The sequence below is a fragment of the Schistocerca americana genome, chromosome 5 (assembly GCF_021461395.2).
Source record: "Schistocerca americana isolate TAMUIC-IGC-003095 chromosome 5, iqSchAmer2.1, whole genome shotgun sequence".
NCBI lineage: Eukaryota > Metazoa > Arthropoda > Insecta > Orthoptera > Acrididae > Schistocerca > Schistocerca americana.
The window spans coordinates 389,437,901-389,459,879 of record NC_060123.1 but is presented as its reverse complement, the minus strand read 5'-3'; the positions used below and the strand labels follow the sequence as shown (position 1 = coordinate 389,459,879).

At 44.5% G+C, this 21,979-nt stretch overlaps 1 protein-coding gene across 4 annotated transcripts in view; it reads left to right on the top strand.

Moving 5' to 3' along the window:
* The window catches only part of LOC124616130 (E3 SUMO-protein ligase PIAS3), a 267,104-nt gene that overhangs the window by 124,077 nt on the left and 121,048 nt on the right, over positions 1 to 21,979 (top strand). For all 4 annotated transcript variants that reach the window (XM_047144400.1, XM_047144398.1, XM_047144401.1 and 1 more), the window contains 2 exons: positions 3,963 to 4,087; positions 4,169 to 4,270. In XM_047144400.1, coding sequence (XP_047000356.1) covers positions 3,963 to 4,087; positions 4,169 to 4,270 — 227 coding nt within the window. The remainder of the gene's footprint in view (positions 1 to 3,962; positions 4,088 to 4,168; positions 4,271 to 21,979) is intronic.

The following is a 21,979-nucleotide window of genomic DNA, read 5'->3' as shown; positions in this document are numbered from 1 at the left end:
TTTTCAGTTGTTAAACCATTTCTAAAACCAAACTGTACATTTTACAGCAAATTATGTGAATTTAAAGGCTCCAGTAACCTTGTTTATACAACCTTCTTGATAACTTTAGCAAACACCGATGGCATAGAAATAGGTCTAAAATTGTCAACATTATCAATGTCTCCCTTTTGATAAAGTGGCTTCACTACCGAGTACTTTAATCGGTCAGGAAACCGACCACTCCTAAAGGAAAAGTTACAGATATGGCTGAGAACTGGGCTAACATACATAGAACAATACTTCATTATTCTGCTAGATACCCCGTCATATCCATGAGAGTTCTTGGTCTTTAGTGATTTAATTATTAACTCAATCTCCCTCTCGTCAGTGTCATGGAGGAGCATTTCAGGTAACAGTCTCGGAACACTTTTTTCTAAGAGCGCTATATGATTCCCTGTTGGAACTAGGTTTCTATCTAGTTCACCTGCTATATTCAGAAAGTGATTATTAAATACTGTACATATATGCAACTTATCAGTAACACGGACATTCACACTACGCACTGATTCTATATCCTCGACCTGACTCTGCAGACCAGCAACTTCCTTTACGACTGACCATATGGTTTTAATTTTATCCTGAGACTTAGCTATTCTATCTGCATACCACATACTTTTTGCCTTCCTAATAACATTTTTAAGCACCTTACAATACTGTTTGTAATGGGCTGCTGCATTTAGATTTTGACTGTTTCTAACTTTTTGATATAATTGCCACTTTGTTCTACAAGATATTCTTATCCCTCTAGTCAGCCACCCAGGCTGCCTGTTTGTGCTAGTACCCTGTTTTAAACGTTCTAACGGAAAGCAACTTTCAAAGAGCATGAGAAAAGTCGTGAGAAAAGCATTATATTTATCGTCTACTGTATCAGCACTATAAACATCTTGCCACTCTTGTTCCTTTATAAGGTTTACAAAGGTCTCTACAGCAACTGGATCAGCTTTCCTGAACAGCTGATGACTATATTTAACACGTGTTGCAGCACAAAAATCTTTTAAAGTTAAAATTTGTGCATCATGATCTGAAAGGCCATTCACCTTTTTGCTAACAGAATGCCCTTCTAGTAGTGAGGAATGAACGAAAATGTTGTCTGTGGTTGTTCTACTGTTCCCTTGCACTCTCGTTGGAAAGAATACGGTTTGCATAAGATTATATGAATTAAAGAGGTCTACCAGCATCCTCTTCCTTGCACAATCACTTATACAATTAATATTGAAGTCACCACATATAACTAACTTTTTGTATTTCCTATAAAGTGAACCAAGAACCTCCTCTAGCTTTAGCAAAAATGTTGTGAAATCGGAGTCTGGGGATCTATAAATAACAACAGTTAGAAGTTTAGCTCCGTTAAATTTAACCACACCTGCACAACATTCAAACACCTTTTCAGTGCAGTACTTTGAAACATCAATTGACTCAAATGGGATACCGTTTTTCACATACATGGCTACTCCCCCACACCGCAGAGAGCTCCTCGAAAAGCTGCCAGCCAACCTGTATCCTGGTAAAGGAAGCCTCTGAATTATCTCCTTATTTAAGAAGTGTTCAGATATACCAATAATTTCAGAGTCAACATCTATAAGTAGTTCACTAACTTTATCTCTAATGCCTTGCATGTTTTGATGAAATATACTAATTCCCTCATTAATCGGATACCTAAGTTTTGTCGAAAGTGGTTTCTTTGTTAGAGAGACTTCCCTTAAGCAGGAATACCTATCAGCTGACTTCAATCTAAAAAAGGTGCAGCTCTAACACCCACTACTGCAGGAATTTTCCCATGAGTGATCCCACCAACCCCACCTATGCTGTCACCTATAAGCTTCGCCAACCTCCCCTTCCCATACCTGTTGAGGTGCAGGCCAATGTCTAGTGAAACCCGTCCTGCTGATAGACTCCACCGACACCACTGAAATGTGACCCATGCTTTCTGTCATCAGCGCACCCCCAAGTCTCATGTTATTACGCCTGACGGCTGTATTAAGATGAGGCCGATCGTGACGCTGAAACAGTTCCACGAAATGCACATTCGTGTTGCCAGTCTGAATGGCTATCTTTTCCAGGTCACCATCTATGTTATACTCCCCATCCCTATCAATACTATTACCAGCCCCACCCACAATCACTACCTGATCCTCTTTAGTAAAATCTCTACATAACCCCCCTATGTTAACAGTCACCTGAGCCAACCCTGCATTAGGCTTCACAATGCTGGTGACCTGGTACTCACTCCGCAGCACTTCCTGCAACGGCTGGCCTACACCTCTGCCATGAGAACTACCTAACAGCAGAACCTTCTTCTTCCTCTTAGACTTTGCAACTGTTCTAGGCACAGTAACTACTGAGGTCTGCTGCATACTTCCTATATCTACAACTACTAGAGATTCCTCTCCACTAGACTCTAACAGTTGGTCATTCTATTGTAAACACCAATAGTAAAACTATCTGAAAATCTCCTTCTCCTAGCAGATCTCTTGCCAACAGCCAGCTCCCATTCCCCCAACCCTCTTCTCCCTCCTCATCCTATCTAGCTTCCCCTGTGCGTTTTTCAACTGCACCTGAAGGGCACAGATCTTACGCTCCTGCTCCTCTATCAACTTACTCTTGCTACATAACCTGCAGTTCCAGGAGAGGATCTCACCAGAATGCCCACTGGCTTCCCCACTGCATTCCCCCCCCCCCCCCTCCCCCCCCCTCCCCCCCCCCCCAGTGAAAATACTTCGAACAAGTCTCACACCGCAATCCACTACTCACGAACCTACGGCAAAACCCACACTTGTCACTCATGGTAAAATTTTACTTTTTCTAAGTTCCGCTACTACAATAAGATGATGTTAAAAACCTGACTACAATAATCACAAACTTACTCTACAAGGGAAGTAACTACTATTATTAACAGTATTAATAAACAACAAATGTGAATATAACAAAAGACTAATACAGAAAGAGAATCAAACGTCTAATGACACAGTAACGAAGCTGAAAACAGTTCCCAAAAGGCTCTTCTGAAATTATTTCACCACAAAACACCAAGAACACCGGTTGAAGACTACTAAAGTTCCTAAATAAACCACTATACACAAACAATTAATTAGTACTTAGCTTTCGATGCGCCGCTACAGCTGCAACTGGTCAGCGCGGAATGTAAACACAGGCAAGAGGTTAAGTTGCTCGATACGAAACACTCACAAATATCAGGTCACAACACAAGAAAGGCAGAGGTGAATGAAGAAACCACTAATAAGTCACTTATATAGTAAATATTATCACAAAACCCGTTAAAATATGTATCTGAAACCTAAAAATATATGAAAAACTTAGAGAGCGATCTCACACGCAGTCACTCGCTTATGACGTCACACCAAAGATAATGTTTGACATTACACCCTGCAGATCATTGTTGCAGAACTTGAAGAAAATGCCAGAAGAAATATTTCCTCAAGCTGTAGGCTATTTTTGGCAATTTAAACGTCTGGTTAATATAGAAAGGCAGAGTGTAATTTGAAATCCTTTTAGAGTTAGCTGGCATTTCACTGTAACAACTGACTGCCGCAGAAGCTTACAGGTTTTGCGAGAGGTTGGTTGATATTTGAAATACTTGTGTTGGGATAATTAGATAAAATTCTAGTTTCCTTCTGTCACTGTATTGCCAATAAAGATAAGACTGTGTATGACTAAAATTTCTGTATGTTCAGCTTTCAAAGTTGTATCGAAAGAAAAAAAAATATATCAGTGAAACAGTGTGATTGATCCAAGGCATTCAATTTAGTGGCTGTCAAGATGATCTTGGTACAAGCGTATGTGCGGAGTTTCCCAGCATAATGGATTATGAATTTTGTTGTGAACAGAAGCAGTGTTTGGTAATGCTTCAATTACATTTTCTGTTCGTTTACGTTTATTACATTGAATGTTTTTTTTCTTTCCAGTTCCTCAAGGTTCACAAAGGTTACAGGAAAATAATTACGTTTTCCATCTCACACCACAACAAGCTACTGATGTTGCAACTTACAGAGATGTTCGCCCCAACACAAAAGTCGACTATGTTATTCAGGTATTTATCGTTAGCTGTTTCTTCAGTTAAATAACTTCTCTTTTCATGTCTTTCAAAACTTCAGTGCCTCCATTGTTTCAGGTTCAGATGAGGTTCTGTTTGTTAGAAACCTCTTGTGAACAGGATGACTTCTTCCCTCCAGGACTTTCTGTGAAGGTGAATGGGCGAATGTGTCCCTTGCCTGTAAGTACAAAAAAAAATGAAATAAGTTTTAAAAGCTATTTATACATTACAAAAATGTATGGTAGAGAAAAGGAAAAAAATTTGAGATTATCAGTAAATTAATTCTAAAAAAAAGGTCTTTTTTCCCATCAAAGATTTGTTAACTAAGTGCAGTATTTTGCTATTTCCTCTACTTGAGAAATCTAGACAGTACATCTGAAAAAGAAGTTGAAAAGTATGGTTGATGAAATCTCTTATCATGCTCGTTCACTTTATGCAAATGGTGACCAGGTATTTACAGATCTTCCACATATCTCTCCCAGACTAATGTCCATTATGTGCAGGGCAATGGTTCTGAGTGAATGGATATATATATACTGGTATCAAAAATTGAGTTGCTAAAAATAAATGTAGCCACCATGCAATTGGGGAATGTATCATTTCGTTTAAACAATGGAAAGTCCAGGCTGGAATAACGACATATTACGAAAAGCATAGATTGCTATTCACCATATAGTGGAGATGTTAAATTGTACACACAACAAAAAGACTACTAAACAGGTAAGCTTTTCGCCAGAAGGCCCTCTTCTGAAATAGAAACACACACACACACACACACACACACACACACACACACACAGACACATACGCGCACACAAATGCAGCTCACACTCACTTGATGTCCGTCTCTGACTGCCAATGCCAGACTGCAAACAAATGTGCATGATGGGAGAAGCAATTTGGATGGGTGAAGTAAGGAGTAGGCAGTGAGGGAGAGGGATAGCAGGGTAAGGCTGGGACACAGTGAAATGCTATTTGTGGGAGCGTACGGGGACGAAGTGAAGAGAGGGTAGGGCAGCAGGTGCAGTTGGGAGGTCAGATGGACGGCAGGAGGAGGGGGGGGGGGGGGGGGTTCGGTAAAGGGAAGACCTAAGAAGACTGTGTGTGCGCTTGTGGAATAGAAGTTGGTTTAGTGCTGGAGGGGGGAACAGAGAAGAGGGTAGGGGGGTGAAGGACAGTAACTAAGGGTGAGGCCAGGAGGGTTACAGGAACAAAGGATATGTTGCAGGGAGTGTTCACACCTGCGCAGTTCAGAAAAGCTGGTGTCGGTGGGAGGGATTCAGATGACACAGGCAGTAAAGCAGTCATTAAAATGAAGAACATTGTATTGGGCAGCTTGCTCTGCAACTGGGTGGTCCAGCTGTTTCTTGGCTGTAGTTTGTCGGTGGCCATTAAGGTGGACGGACTTCCTGTTGGTTGTAATGCCCATGTAGAATGCAGCACAGTGGCTACAACTTAGCTTGACACGTCGAGTTTCACAGGTAGCCCTACCTGTGATGGGAAAGGGGACGGCTGTGACCAGATTGGAGTTGGTGGGGGGATGGAGGATTTATGGAACAGGTCTTGCATCTAGGTCTATTACAGGGATAAGAGCCATGAGGGAATGGTTGAAAGCAGAGATATATAGGGATGGACAAGGATATTGTGTGGATTCAGTGGGTGGCAGAGTACCACTGTGGGAGGAGTGGGGAGGATAGTGGGTAGGACATTCTGGACATTCCTTATTTCAGGGCATGATGAGAGGTAGTTGAAACACTGGTGGAGTATGTGATTTAGTTGCTTCAGTCATGGGGTGCACGGAGTCATGAGGCGAATGCTCCTGTGTGGCCGATGGTGGGACTTCAGGAGGTGGTGGGTGGCTGGAGAGATAAAGCACAGAAGATATGTTTCTCTACAAGGTTGGGAGGGTAATTGTGGCCTGTGAAGGCCTCAGTGAGACCCTTGGTATACTTAAAGAGGGATTGCACGTCACCACAGATGCAACCAAGTCCTTCTGCCAGCTATCAGATTTATTCACTTATAAACTCTTCCACTGTGACCCCACTCCAGAAATCCAGCAGAATATATAGTCTCTCCTTAAATCCTTCGGCCCATCCCAGAACCTCTGTGCAAATTTATATTTAAAAAATATATAATATAATTAATTAAACAAATTGATTTTTTCTGACTTATCATTTTGATTCCTTATCGATTTTTACAGGAATACAATGTCTTTCGCTTTTAACTTACATAGAGTCCTGTATAATTAGTTCTCATTCTTGACCATGTGTATAATATTGATTCTTAATCGGACTTCCTCTTCAGATGCAGGCAGCTAGTGACATGACATTAGCATAATGCGCAGAAGGAAAAAGAAAACTCTTGTGGTTTTGCGCTAATAAGAATCCTCATACTTCATATTTTCATAAAAAATATTATTCAGATAATACAATGTCTACTACACACTTATCACAAGAATACGTCTTCTCGTCACGAGAACTAATGACAGAGTCTTTCTAATAATTGTCACAAAAAAAAAAGTTTCCATCATTTGTCTTTCGCCTGCCGGCGTAGCAAAATATCTCTTTGCCGACAGTTACAGTGGCTGCGCTAGTGTTTATCATAGAGTTTTGGGACTTTTCCTTTATGTTCCTATACACCTCTCCCCAGAGCCTATCTATCTCCTCTCCCCTACCACTACGCACACTCCTGCCTTCTACATGCTTCCTAAAGTGTATAAACCTGCCCCCACTGAAAATATCTCTGCTTGTAGACAAACACATGTAGCCTATCACCTGCAACCTACCCTCCAATATAGAAGGTACCAACCATTTCTTCCACTAACTCCTCACAGTTCCTGTTTCTTTACCACACAGTGTCCTGCTAGTCACTGCTGATGCTACTTCCCATTACACTAACATCCCTAATGCCCACAGCCTAGCCACTATTGAACACTACCTTTCCCAATCCCCAACGGAATCCAAACCTGCAAGCACCTTCTTGGTCACCGTGACGAACTACATCATCACCCACAATTACTTCTCCTTTGAAGGCATCAGCTAGAAACAAATCTGGGATATGGCAATGGGCACCCACGTAGTACCGTCCTATGCCAACCTACACATGGGCCATCTATAGCAGAGGTTCTCAAATTGTGGGACGTGACCCCAAGGAGGGGGGTGGGGGGAGGAATGGTATTCAAGTGGAGTGTGTTATGTTAGAGAAAAAAGTGTATTCATATTAACAAACAATTAGGTTTATCTTTTCTCGAACAAACGACATGCCACTGATCTGGTTTGAATTTCCCCTGGCATCAGTGTTAATGTCAGATGTGGTCGACGACAATGACACCGCTGTCACATTTTCAGCATTGTTTGAAATGATTGGTTGAGCTGCGTGACTTCCTTCAATGCCACCTAGGAACAAAGACTACACACGAGCTGAGTAGGCTTTGTTCCCTAGGTGGCATTGCTTCCTTTGATAGTCAGCGGAATATCCTTTGACGCCTGCACCATTACTGTTCCTGTAACTATCCCGTGCAGTGCAAGGTTTGACTCGTGTATCTCAACGCATCCTCATAGTGATGACTAAATTATAGTTTTATAATTATAGACTTTGTGAGGAAGACTTAACTGCAGTATGAAGCAATTCCTGATTAGTGACGAACATCAAGACAGCAGTGCTCTGTCAACTGGCAGAGTGAAGGAGATACTCTGAAGACAAAAACGATGACGCACGATGAGAACCATTTATTGCTGTTGTTATTGTTGTGGTTTTCAGTCCTGAGACTGGTTTGATGCAGCTCTCCATGCTACTCTATCCTGTGCAAGTTTCATCTCCCAATACTTACTGCAACCTACATCCTTCTGAATCTGCTTAGTGTATTCATCTCTTGGTCTCCCTCTACGATTTTTACCCTCCACACTGCCCTCCAATGCCAAACTTGTGATCCCCTGATGCCTCAGAACATGTCCTACCAACCGACCCATTCTTCTAGTCAAGTTGCGCCACAAACTCCTCTTCTCCCCAATTCTATTCAATACCTCCTCATTAGTTATGTGATCCATCCATCTAATCTTCAGCATTCTTCACTGCATTCTTTATTGCTAAGCTTCACAAAAACTACAATCAGTGGTGAAGAACGTCCGCAGTGTGTAGTTTGTTTAACAATTTTCGCTGGTGATAGCATGAAACCTAACAAGTTAGAGAGATATCTTGAAACCAAACATCCTGAATTAATGGGAAATCCAAGAGATTTATTTGTCAGGAAACTAAATGTTTTATCATCTACCCAGAAGAACTTTACTAGAATGACGAATGTGATGTCTTAAGGCCCTTTTATCCTCTTGCCAGATTTCTCATAGAATTGCTAAATGCAAGAAACCACACACAGTTGCAGAAACTCTGGTTTTACCAGCAGCGATTGATGTAGGATCAACAATGTTCGGCAACTAATTTGCTCAGCAGTTGAAAAGTATTCCTGTCTAATGACACAGTGCATAGAAGAATTTTAGACATTTCTGACGATTTACTCAAGCAGTTAATCGACAAATTGTGCAACAAATATTTTGCACTTCAAGTGGACGAAGCAACTGACAGTCATAAAGATGCTCATTTGGTTGCTTATGTTAGTTTTGTTGATGGATTTAACATTCAAGAGGAATTTGTTTTCTGTGAGACAATACTGAAAACAGCTACAGCTGAAAGCTTTTGTGACATGCTCAATACTTTTCTCAATCAAAATGGTATTTGATGGAATAGATGCATTGGAGTATGCACAGATGGAGCTCGCTCAATGTCTGGAATTCATGGTGGATTGCAAGTGAAAGTTAAAGCTGTAGCTGCTGATGCTGTATGGACTCACTGCATGATACATCAGGAGGCTCTGGCCGCTAAAGAACTTAGTCCACACTTTCATGAAGTTCTGCAATCAGTTGATATTATTAAGGCAAAATCTATAAATTCGGGACTTTTTAAAGTGCTATATCAGGAGATGGGTGATGAACACGCTAGTTGCTCTTTTTTAGTAATGCTCGATGGCTTTCAAGGGGTGAAGTATTGAAAAGAATATTTCAACTGAGGAATGAGGTATTCTGTTTTTTAAAGGATAGAGTCACTCTTTGGCAGACTGTTCCAACAACAGAGATTTTTGATTTAAAACAGCGTGAGAAACTAAATATTCTTAACACTTCCCTTCAAGGTAATCTGGCAACTGTTATCTTGGAACGAAAAGGTAAAGGTGTTCATAAAGAAATAGGAACTGAGGCAAAACAGAATGGAGAGTGACATACTAGATATGCTCCCTACAATAGTGTCACTGTTAGAGGATACAGATAATTCGATACTTCAAATGGCTATAAAAGCTTGCTTTCTTCATCATCTTGCAACATTAGAAGTTTACTTTGAGAAATATTTCAGCAATGATTTTGATAAATTTAATTGGATTAAAAATCCATTCATAAATGCTCCTGGACCATCATTTCTAAATATAGAAGAACAAGAACAGCTTATTGAATCCACTTGTGACACTTTACTGAAAAGTAAATTTAATGAAGTGCCTTTGTTGGAGTTATGAATATGTATTAGTGAGGACTTCACAGCGCTTAGCCACAATGCAGTGAAGATCCTGATTCCTTTTGCAACAACATACTTGTGCAAGCCTGGATTTTCAGCTTTGTTAACTATGAAGTCAAACTACCGTTCGAAGCTAAATGTAAACAAAGAAATTTGAGTGGCTCTTTCTGCTGTTCCTCCATGTCTTGAGAAACTTTGTTCTCAAAAGTAAGCTCATCCATCACACTGAACTTTTTAATTAAATTTTTATTGCTCTTGTGGTTCTTGTTTGCTGAATTGTAAATAACGTTCTTGAATAAATGAAAACATGCTAAAGATAAAAAAAATTGTTCCATATTTTTGTTACAATAAGTCATGTTATTTTTTTGTTTCTGCTGTGTAAAATCCTTTTAAATCCAGTTTGGTAAACATAATAAGGGAAAATATAAAATATGACTATTTTTATTAATAACAATAGGATGGGGGGCTGATACTATTTTTCCTAGTGAGGGGGGGGGGGGGGGGGGGGGGGAGGGCGTGTAAAAAAGTTTGAGACCCACTGATCTAGAGAAATCCTTCCTAACCATCCAGAATCTCAATCCCCCCCCCCCATCTGGTTCAGGTCCATTGATGCAATGTTCATGATTTGGATTAAGGGTGAGGACACCCTATTCTCGTTCCTCCTTAATCTCAACCCAAGTCATATTTCTTAATGCTGACCTCCACCTCAGAGATGGCTACATCACTACCTCCCTCCATATCAAACATAAGGCCCACCAGCAATACCTCCACCTCGACAGCTGCCATCCATTCCATACCAAGAAGTCCCTTCCAAACAGCTTAGTCACACATGACCATTGCATCTGTAATGATGAGCAGTCCCTCTCAAAATATATCAGTGGTCTCACTAAGGCCTCCACAGACTGTGCAGAAACATGCCTTATCTCTTCAGTCACCCCCCACCTTCCAAACCCCCCTGCGGGTTCGGGGGCTAGAATAGGCCCGCGGTATTCCTGCCTGTCGTAAGAGGCGACTAAAAGGAGTCTCAAACGTTTCGGCCTTATGTGATGGTCCCCTGTCGGGTTTGACCTCCATATCTCAAAATTTTTTCGAAGAGCGAGCCGATTGGGGAAGGGCGCCTTACTTGGTGCATTGTGTCCGTGTTGTGTTGAGAACTTTCGCCATCTTATTCGTCGTTGCATTGCAGTCTTGCCCGCTCTCCATCTCTTGGGCATCGATGCGCCCCTGCGTGCACTTTCTGCCAAGCAATGTGCAGGTCCATTTTCTGCACTGACGACGCCCATGGACCACATGTCACCTAACATCCAGCACGGTAGCCAGTCCGTTGTGGTGGGGCCGCCATGTACCCTCTTGGTTGTAGCCCCCTGACAACACAGGGATCGCTCTACTGATGCCTGCGCCGTTCACTCCGCACGTATGCCAAGGAGTAGATGCCCATCTCCCTGGGGCATCAGGACTCCCGGCAATGGCCATCCTGCCAGGTGGCTATTGCTGTGGCTGGGTGGCGCCCGTGGGGAGGGCCCTTGGTCGGAGTAGGTGGCATCAGGGCAGATGACCCGCAATGAAGCGTGGTACATCATCTCTCGCTGGCGGCCAGCCGCCAGCAGTCTCTAAGCGTTCTCGGGCTCAATTTAATGCTCAGAAGTACGATCCGAAAACGTTCCCCTCCCTGGCCACGCCGTGGGAAGAGCGTAAGTCTCAGGATGGAGGTAACAGTTATTCGCCCCGATTCTTAGTTTGCACGAGAGCTGATGGGGAGTCTTTTCTCTCCACAAAGCCTCAGTTCTTCATCGAGCATTTAGAGGACAGGTTTGCGGAGGTGGGGGGCTTGTCTAAAATGCGCTCTGGGTCAGTACTGATACAAACGGCATCCTCCGCCCAGTCCCGCAGGTTACTTGCTTGTGACAAGTTGGGGGATGTTAACGTTTCTATTACACCACATAAGAGTTTAAATATGGTCCAGGGTGTTATTTTCCATAGGGATCTCCTTTTGCAGTCTGATGACGAGCTGCGCGCCAACTTAGAACGTAGAGGTGTTCATTTCGTCCGGCGCGTTCATCGGGGTCCGAGGGACAATCAGGTTGCTACCGGTGCCTTCATCTTGGCCTTCGAGGGTGATACGTTACCGGACAAGGTCAAGGTGATGGTCTACCGATGTGACGTCAAGCCCTATATCCCTCCCCCGATGCGGTGCTTCAAGTGCTGGAATTTCGGCCATATGTCTTCCCGCTGCACTTCCAGCCTCACATGTCGCGATTGCGGACGCCCATCTCATCCCGATACTCCATGTGCCCCGCCTCCCATCTGCGTCAACTGCGGGGAGCACCATTCACCTTGCTCGCCTGACTGCAAAGTCTTTCAGAAAGAGCGCAAAATCATGGAATATAAGACCCTGGACCGGCTGACCTATACTGAGGCCAAACGGAAATATGACAGACTCCATCCTGTGAGAATGACATCTTCTTATGCAGCTGCTACAACAACTGTGCTAGCTCCATCAGTTTCGAGACTTCCAGCCAGCTCGATAAGCAGTAAGACTCCTCCTGCCCCCTTGCCCGTGGGGGGCTCTACCCAACAGGTTGCTCCTGCACCACCTACCTCAGGAGCAACCTCCTCCCACCTGTCGGGGACGTCCGTCCCCGCTTCTCAGCCGGAGAGGCGTCTAACTTCTTCGACTACTCTCGCCCGTAAGAGTTCCCTTGGGAACCTCCCTTCCCAGGGTTCCACCAGCGGGAAGGATGACGGCCACCAGTGGCATAAGTCCTCACCAGCGGTCGGGCGTAGGGCTTCACGATCCTCCTCTGTCCCGGAGACTGAATCGGTGAAGCCTTCCCAGCCGGTGAAACCCAAGGTTCAGCGAGAGAAGTCCAAGAGAAAGACTTCTAAGGCCAAAGAACTTGCGGTGGCACCAACCCCACCGCACCTTTCGCGCTCTGCGTCTGAGGACGAAGTCGAGATTCTAGCGTCCGCTGAGGACCTTGATCTCGCTGGTCCCTCAGACGCCATGGATGCCTCTCGTACGGGTACTGAATCGGTGGCAGTGAGTGAACAAGCGGCATAAATTGCCTTCCCAGTCCTTTCACGCCTTTCTCAGCCATGGACAATACCATCCTCCAGTGGAACTGCGGCGGTTTTTTTCCCCCATTTAGCTGAGCTCCGCCAACTTCTCAGCCTTCGCCCTTTCTTCTGCATTGCTCTCCAGGAAACTTGGTTTCCAGCGATGCGAACCCCCGTCCTCCGTGGCTATCGGGGTTATTACAAGAACCGAGCAGCTTATGAAAGGGTGTCTGGTGGCGTCTGCATATATGTCCTTCACACTCTGCACAGCGAGTCTGTCCCTCTCCAGACGCCTTTAGAGGCTGTCGCTGTACGCGTATGGACGCCACAGGCTGTTACCGTCTGCAGTCTTTACATTCCACCGGATGGTGATGTCTCGCAGCATGTCCTGGCTGCACTGGTCGCCCAATTGCCGCCACCTTTCTTGCTATTGGGCGACTTCAACGCCCATAACCCTCTGTGGGGTGGGTCAGTGGCCACAGGTCGAGGCGCCATCGTTGAACATTTGTTGTCGCAGCTCGATCTCTCGCTGTTAAATGATGGCGCCTTCACACACTTCAGTGTGGCGCATGGCACCTACTCCGCCATTGACCTTTTCATCTGTAGCCATAGCCTCTTACCGTCTGTCCAATGGAGTGTGCATGACGACCTGTGTGGTAGTGACCACTTTCCGCTCTTTTTGTCACTACCACAGCGTCACTCTTCTGGGCGCCCTAGCAGATGGGCTATGAATAAGGCTGACTGGGATTTGTTCTCCTCCACTGCCGCTTTTGAGCCTCTCTCTACTGATGACGTTGATGCGGTGGTTCAATCTGTCACCACCGGCATCGTTACTGCCGCCGAATCTGCCATTCCCCGTTCTTCTGGGTCCGCTCGGCAGATGGCTGTGCCTTGGTGGTCGCCTGAGATCGCTGAAGCGATTAAAGATCGCCGGCGGGCGCTCCAGCTTCACAAGCGACATCCCTCCTTAGCCCACCTTATCGCCTTCAAACGGCTGCGTGCGCGGGCCCGCCTCCTTATCCGCCAAGGCAAGAAGGAGTGCTGGGAGCGGTATGTGTCCACCATTGGCCTCCATGTCACTCCCTCGCAGGTCTGGGCCAAGATTCGACGCGTCTACGGCTATCGGACCCCTGCCAGCGTCCCTGCGCTCTCACTGAATGGAGCCGTTTGTACCGACTCCGACGTCATTGCAAATCACTTAGCAGAGCATTTTGCTATGAGTTCCGCTTCTGCGAATTACCCCCAGGCCTTCCGCTCCATTAAAGAGCGGCTGGAACGTCGGAGCCTCTCGTTTCGCAGCAACCACCCGGAATCTTACAATGCTCCATTCAGTGAGTGGGAATTTCGCAGTGCCCTAGCTGCTTGCCCTGATACCGCTCCTGGGCCAGATGGCATCCACTGTCAGATGCTGAAACACCTTTCAGTGGACTGCCAGCGGCGCCTTCTCGATCTTTACAACCGTCTTTGGGTCGAGGGGGAGTTTCCGTCGCAATGGCGGGAAGGCATTGTCATCCCCGTTTTGAAACCTGGGAAGACCCCTCTGGAGGTGGACAGCTACCGTCCCATTAGCCTCACCAACGTTCTTTGTAAGTTGCTTGAACGGATGGTGAGCCGGCGCTTGCATTGGGTACTGGAGTCTCGGGGCCTTCTGGCTCCGTCTCAGGGTGGGTTCCGTAAAGGCCGCTCCGCCACCGACAATCTGGTGAGTCTGGAGTCGGCCATCCGTACTGCTTTTGCCCGCCGTCAGCACCTGGTCGCTGTCTTTTTCGACATGCGGAAGGCGTACGATACGACATGGCGTCATCACATTCTTTCTACGCTTCATGGATGGGGTCTTCGGGGTCCTCTGCCGATTTTTATCCGCAGTTTTCTGTCGTGTCGTACCTTCCGCGTGCAAGTCGCGGCCTCGTATAGTTCCTCCCACGTCCAGGAGAACGGTGTGCCACAGGGCTCTGTTTTAAGTGTCTGTCTGTTTTTAATAGCCATTAACGGGCTTGCTGCGGCCGTGGGAAATTCTGTCTCCGCTTCCCTGTATGCTGACGACTTCTGCCTTTATTACAGCTCTACTGGCATTGCAGCTGTTGAATGTCAGCTACAGGGCACTATCCGTAAGGCGCAGTCTTGGGCTGTAGCGCATGGGTTTCAGTTTTCGGCAGCCAAGACCTGCGTTATGCATTTCTGCCGGCGCCGAACAGTCCATCCTGAGCCGCGGCTTTATCTTGCCGACGAACTCCTTTCTGTGGTGGAGACCCACAGGTTTTTGGGGGTGGTTTTCGATGCCCGGTTGACTTGGCTGCCTCATATCCGGCAGCTGAAACAGACGTGTTGGCGGCATCTAAACGCTCTGAGATGCTTGAGCAACACCCGCTGGGGCGCCGACCGCTCTACACTGTTGCGGCTCTACCAGGTGTTAATCCAGTCCCGTCTGGATTATGGGAGCCTGGCTTATGGCTCAGCATCCCCATCTGCGTTACGGGTGCTGGACCCGATTCTCCACAGCGGGATACGCCTTGCCACTGGTGCTTTCCGCACCAGCCCTGTGGACAGCGTACTAGTGGAGGCAGGTGTACCTCCACTGCGGTTCCGACGCCAACGTTTGCTGGCCGCTTATGCTGCCCATGTTCTAAGCTCGCCCGGGCATCCAAACTATCGCCTCCTGTTCCCGCGGTCGGTCGTCCGTGTGCCAGAACGTCGGCCCCGGTCTGGTTGTACAATAGCGGTCCGCGTCAAAGAGCTTCTCTCTGGGCTCCAGGGTTTCACTGTTCCACCTCCTTTCCGGGCTACTTTGCATACACCCCCATGGTGTGTTCGTCGCCCTAGCCTTCGGCTCGACTTGGCACAGGGCCCTAAGGACTCAGTCCCTCCAGAGGCCTTCCGCCGCCACTTTTATTCCATCCTGGCCACGTATCAGGGCTCTGGTGTTGTTTACACTGACGGTTCGATGGTTGCTGGTCGTGTCGGATATGCGCTCACTCTAGGGGACCTTTCCGAACAACGTTCCTTGCCGGATGGCTGCAGCGTTTACACTGCTGAACTGGTCGCCATCTTTCGTGCCCTAGAGTATATCCGCTCCTGCTCAGGTGAGTCCTTCGTTATCTGTAGCGATTCCCTGAGCGGTTTACGAGCTCTCGACCAGTGTTTCCCTCGTTCTCGTCTGGTGATGGCTATCCACGAGTCTCTGCATACTCTCGCCTGTTGCGGCCGCTCTGTGGTCTTTGTGTGGACCCCCGGTCATGTCGGTATCCCGGGTAACGAACATGTTGACCGCCTGGCGATAGTGGCCACCAGTAAGCCATCTCTGGACGTTGGCCTCCCAGAGACTGATTTGCGGGCAGTCTTCCGCCGCAAAATCTTGGCGCTATGGGACGATGAATGGCGCGAACTGACAATGTCCAATAAACTCCGTGCTGTCAAGGAGACGACGGCTGTGTGGCGGTCATCCCTGCGAGCCACTCGCAGGGACTCAGTAGTTCTTTGCCGGCTCCGCATTGGCCACTCCCGGCTGACACACAGTTATTTACTGCGCCGGGAGGACCCTCCTCTGTGTCGCTGTGGGGCAGCTTTGACAGTGGCCCACATTTTGCTGGCCTGCCCCCTTTTAGCTGTGGTCAGGCAGACATTTGCGCTGCCTGCTACGCTCCCTGCCCTTTTAACAGACGACTCCACTATGGCTGACTTAGTTTTACGTTTTATTCGGGCAGGGGGATTTTATCATTTACTCTGAGTGTTTCTGTTTTATTTTATTGTTTTGTGTTGATTCTGGCCTTTGGCCTATGGTTTTACACTGATTTTTTAATGTGTTTCTAAGTGGTTGGCCTTTCCTTTTTTATGTCTATGGTCGGCCAACCACCGTCACACTCTGTGTGGTTTTAGTTTGTTTTGTCTTGTCTTTGTCTCAGTATCTCTTGTTCTGTATCGTCTGTGATCTCTTCTGTTCCTTGTTTTTATTCTCTGTGGGTGTTCTTTGTCTTTGGAAAAAGGGACCGATGACCATAGCAGTCTGGTCCCTTTAATCCCCCAAACCAACCAACCCACCTTCCAAAGTCACACTGTGGTCACAGAGGAGCATTTCCCTCATGACTCAGTTCTACCCAGGACTAGAGCAACTGAATCACATTCTCTGCCAGAGTATTGAATACCTCTTGTCATGCCCTGAAATCTGGAGTGTCCTACCCACTATCCTTCACACACCTCCCACACTGATATTTTGCCAGCCATCAAACCTACACAATATCCTCATCCATCCGTAAACAATCCCTTTCCCAATCGCTTGCCTCATGGCTCATATCCCTATAATAGACGTAGATGCAAAACCTGTCCCATACATCTTCCCACCAACACCTACTCCTCTCTACAATATTTCCTACGTTGCTGTAACCTTCCTGGCCTCAACATTTATTAGTCATTGTCCTTCACCCGACTAGCCCTTCCCTGTTCCCACTTCAGCGCTACACAGCCTTCTATTCTACCCCTTCCCTGTTCCCACTTCAGCACTATACAGCCTTCTATTCTACCCCTTCCCTGTTCCCACTTCAACACTACACAACCTTCTATTCCACAGCTGCACCCACAATCTTTTTACTTCCCTCTTTTTCTGCTTTCCCTCGCCCCCTCCATCTACCCTCTGTCTAACCTCCTGGTTGCACCTATCTATCCTACCCTCTCCACCTCATCCTTGTATGCTCCCACAAGCAGCAGTTGACCATCCCCCACCACTAGCCTGCTATCCCTTCCCCTGATAGCCTTTTGCTTACACCAGCCACCCAGGTTGTTTCTCCCATCATGTGCAGTTGCTCGCAGTCTGGCATCAGCAGCCAGAGTTCTGGCCGAAAGCCAGTAGTCTTCCTGTTGTGCCTGTGTACAACTCTACGTCTTCACTATCATTTTCTTTTACTCAAAAGTAGCACACACTGCACAGTGTATATAATTGGGTGTACACTTAAATGTACTTCACAGAAGAACCCTTTCCTGTCTTCTTCTTCTTCAACACGAAAACTATTTTGTTGCAGTTCTCCCTGCTAGTCTACCCCGTGTACACCTGTTAATTCTGCATAACTGCTACAACCTATATCCCTCCAAATCTCCTTACTGTAATCAAGCCTTGGGCTCCCTTTACAGTTGTTACAACTGCACTTCCTCCCATTACCAAATTGTCAATTCCTTTATGCCTCTGAATGATTCCTATTAACCAGTTGCTTTCTTTAGTCAAGATATCACAAATGTATTTTCTGTCCATCCTGACTCAGGACTTCATTAGCTTCAAAAGCTTCTGTTCTCTTCTTTCCTGTCTAGTTATAATCTTTGTTTCACTATCACACAATACTACATACCTGATGAACACCTTCAGCAAAGATTACTGAACAGTTCAATTTATATTCAGTGACACACTTTTGTTACTGTAGACCATTCTTCATTTTATGTCCCCTCTACGTTGCCCAATTATCAAAAGCCAATTACTTCTTTCATGTCTCATTTCTTAATCTAATTCCATCTGCTTAGCTTGATTTAATTAAACTATATTCTGCTACCCTTGATTTTCCTTTGTTGTTGTTCATCATATAATGTCATTTCAAGACAGTGTTCGTTCTTTTAAATTGCTCTTGACAGTTGTGTTGCATCTCTGACAGAATTACAGTGTCATCCGCAAACCTTGGTGTTTTTATTTCTACTCTCTCAATTGTAAATGCCTTTCCAAGTTTCTCCTTGGTTTCCTTTACTGCTTGTCATACTCTCTTACAACTACAGTCTGGCTTCTGTAAAAGTTGTAGGTAACTTTTTGGTTCCTGCATTTTATCCCTGCTACCTCGAGAATTTCAAAGTGTGTTCCAGTCAAAACTGTTAAAAGCTTTTTGTAATGCTAGAAATGTAGTTTTGATTTTCTTCAGTCGTATCTTCTAAGATAAGTCATTGCATTAGCATTAGTATGTTTCTCCAGAATCTGAACTGATCTTCCCTGAGGTTGGCTTCTAACAGTTTTTGCATTCATCTGTAAATAATTCAAGTTATTCAAGTTGGTATTTTACAACCACGACATTGTAATCTTATGGTTTAATGATAATCACGCTTTTAACACCTTCCATCTTTGAATTTGTAATTATTCAATTCTTCTTGAAGTCTGAGGGTATTTCATGTGTCATATATCTTGCACACCAGGGGAAATAGTTTTGTCATGGCTGGCTGCCCCAAGGATCTCAATAGTTCTGTGCTAATGTAGTCTGCCTTAGGGGCCTTCTCTCAACTTAGGTCTTCCAGTGTGCTGTCTAGTTCTTCTTGCAGCATCACATCTGCCAACTTATCTACATCTACTTCCTCTTTACTTTCCACAACATTGTGTTAAATTTATTCTGATGCAAATGTTTATCAGTCTTCTGTCCTGATTGACATCAAAGTGCTTCAGCTCAAAAAGTAAAGCAATGAGCAGACACATGGTTCCGTGTCTATTTATAGTTGCCAAGTGCTGCTTTTTATTTATTTTTAGAACAGTGTAGATGCTGTTCAAATTAACACCCTTACACAAGAAGTAACTTTATGATAATTGTTAATTTATTTTATGGACCATTAAATTTGATTTCCTTGACAACTATGCTTGCCAATCAATCACATTTTCTGCTTGTTACTGACTTAATTCTTCTCTTAATGACAACAAATGTAAAGAAATACTCATTGGATCAATACGTCAGAGAGCATTATCGTGCTACATATTTGACACACCCAGGATTCCCGAACTGGGGGCTGATGAGTGCCACCAATCATTGTGACACGCTTCGACAACTTCCTTGCTGCATGGTGGTGGAACATTGCATGTCACAGCAAATGCTGAGCCTGGCTAGCTAACTAATTGGAGACTTTCCTAACCCATGAATGGTGTCAGTGCTGGACCTTACTTTGAATCCAGGAAAGAACAATCATTGTCCATCAGCTATCAAAGTGCAGAACTCGCAAACTTAGTAGGAAAGACACTAGACTGCATAGTTGTCACAATTGAAGAATCCATGAGACTAATAAATAAAATTTTAAAAAAATCGATTTCAACATAAGTTAATTCTTGGCAATTATTAGTAATCACAGCAATTTACTAATAAATTGCTGCTCTCAGATGTATAACATGTTTGTACCGGAAAAGAGGAAAATGCTTAATTTTGAAAAATTTCATAAAACCACTTATTTTGCAATATTATTTATGTTATCATTTACATGAAATTTATGTCCCTACTCATACACACATTCTTTGATCTTCAAAGGGCTTATAGCAATATATACAGGCATAATACCCTTGGACAGCTGTACAATTGAGCCTTCTGGGAATACTTACACGTCTTTATGTGGAGGTTCTGGTCTAGTTTCTTTAGATACTACCTGGTGATACTCTGTTTGAGAGAGAGAGACTCAAATACGACAGTGCCTTGCAATGACGTTTGATCAGTTAGCAGCTGATGGCTAAGCAATTGGAGTAACTCATGGTGTTTTTAACTTGCGTGTTTTCAAAACAGAAGACATCTGAAAAGCTGTGAGTTTTCTGAGCTTCACTTTTAGTGAGAGACCTTTTTGGCTGTCAGATGAATATCAGAGTGCCTCAGTCGCAAGACGAGAGCGAACACAGTTGACCCAGACCCACAAGGTACGGCTATGGATGCACAGTTTATGGCTCAAGTTGATGATTGTTTTGTTGGATTCATTGATACCATTCATTAAGAGAGGATTAGCATGGCAACAGTGGATATAGAAGCCAGCCCGGTTCCTAGTCCATATATTTAAGCTTGTGAATTGCTCCTTATCATTCAGCTGCAGCTCTTCTTGTTCGTCATGGGTAACGCCTACTACTAATCCCAGAGTTAACGGCATGCTACACAGCTGTTCACCCTGTATTAGAGTGAATATACATCAGCGGACTATGAGTAATGAGGCCTTTTGGGATCAGTGCCATGATGGACTTTTGGTGGCGATCACCAAACTATTATAAATTTCTGTTGTAGTAAGTCCTACTTCTTTAGTCTGAACTGCAGTAGTAAATTACTGCCATAGTGATATACTCTGTTAGTAACTGTTGGAGAACTTAATTTCTGTTTACTACTTTAGGTGTAACTCGAATAATAATGCCTTTTTATTGAAAAAGTAATACATTGCTGCACACTGCTAACATGTGTTTCATTTCTTCTCAGAAAATATTGATTACAAGCAGACATTATTGCATCACTTTTGACAGGAATATAATGTTGGCTCATTTATGCTACAAATTATTATTAAAATTCAGATAAGCTAAGTGCTGTTTTATTAATATTAAGATTGGTGCACCATGAAAAAGAAACATGGTATTAATGAATGAGTCTGTTGTTCAATCCATAATAACCTCGTCATCTACAGCTACTACCATTATTGGTGGATGACACATGTTAATTTAAATGCACCATATATGCTTCAGATAAGATCTAAGAGCAATTTAAGTGTTAAGAAATATTCAAAAAATGTACCAGAAAGTGAAAAAGAACAGTTTGCTGAAATAATGAAATAGTACGTAGGTACTATTGAATCTAAAAAGTGTAATGTTAATATGCTACAAAGGAGATTAGGTACTTGCGACAACATACAACATAGAAGCTCTCAAACACAGATTGCAAGAGCACCTTAAAGTAATTTCGAAGGGCATGAAAGTGAAAGCAAAGGATATGAATGCCAAATGTAGAACAATTCCAAACTGAAAGCGGAGGAACCGAGACAAAGCCAGGAAATCTAAGCCAAATGGCGGTTGAATTGATTCCACAAGTTTTTGAGGGGATAGCTTGAGTTTACGAAAATGACTCAACTGGAAATAATGTCATCCTTTCAAGCAACATTAATGATGATAAGTACTCTGCAAATAGCATGATAGCAACTACTCTACAGATGGCAATGGAACTGCTGAAGGTAAAGCTTTATCCAGTAATCATGCACCTTAGCTTGTGTACGCTGGTGAGAGCTTAGCAGAAGATGCTCCCATGAAAAAAGGCAGAGAACATGCTGTTGTAATTAGTTACAGTACAACATGACCAGTAGACTAAATACAACTTGATTTCACTGATGCATTAACAACTTGTACACAATATTTAAGTAACATTCAGCAGGAACCAATGACATACACGAAGAGGGCCCTCTCTCTCTCTCTCTCTCTCTCTCTCTCTCTCTCTCTCTCTCTCTCTCTCTCACACACACACACACACACACACACACACGCACACACGCCCTCTGCGGATGTTATAGCATTGCCACACGCATGACCTTTTGAAAGTATGTGCAGGCGTCACT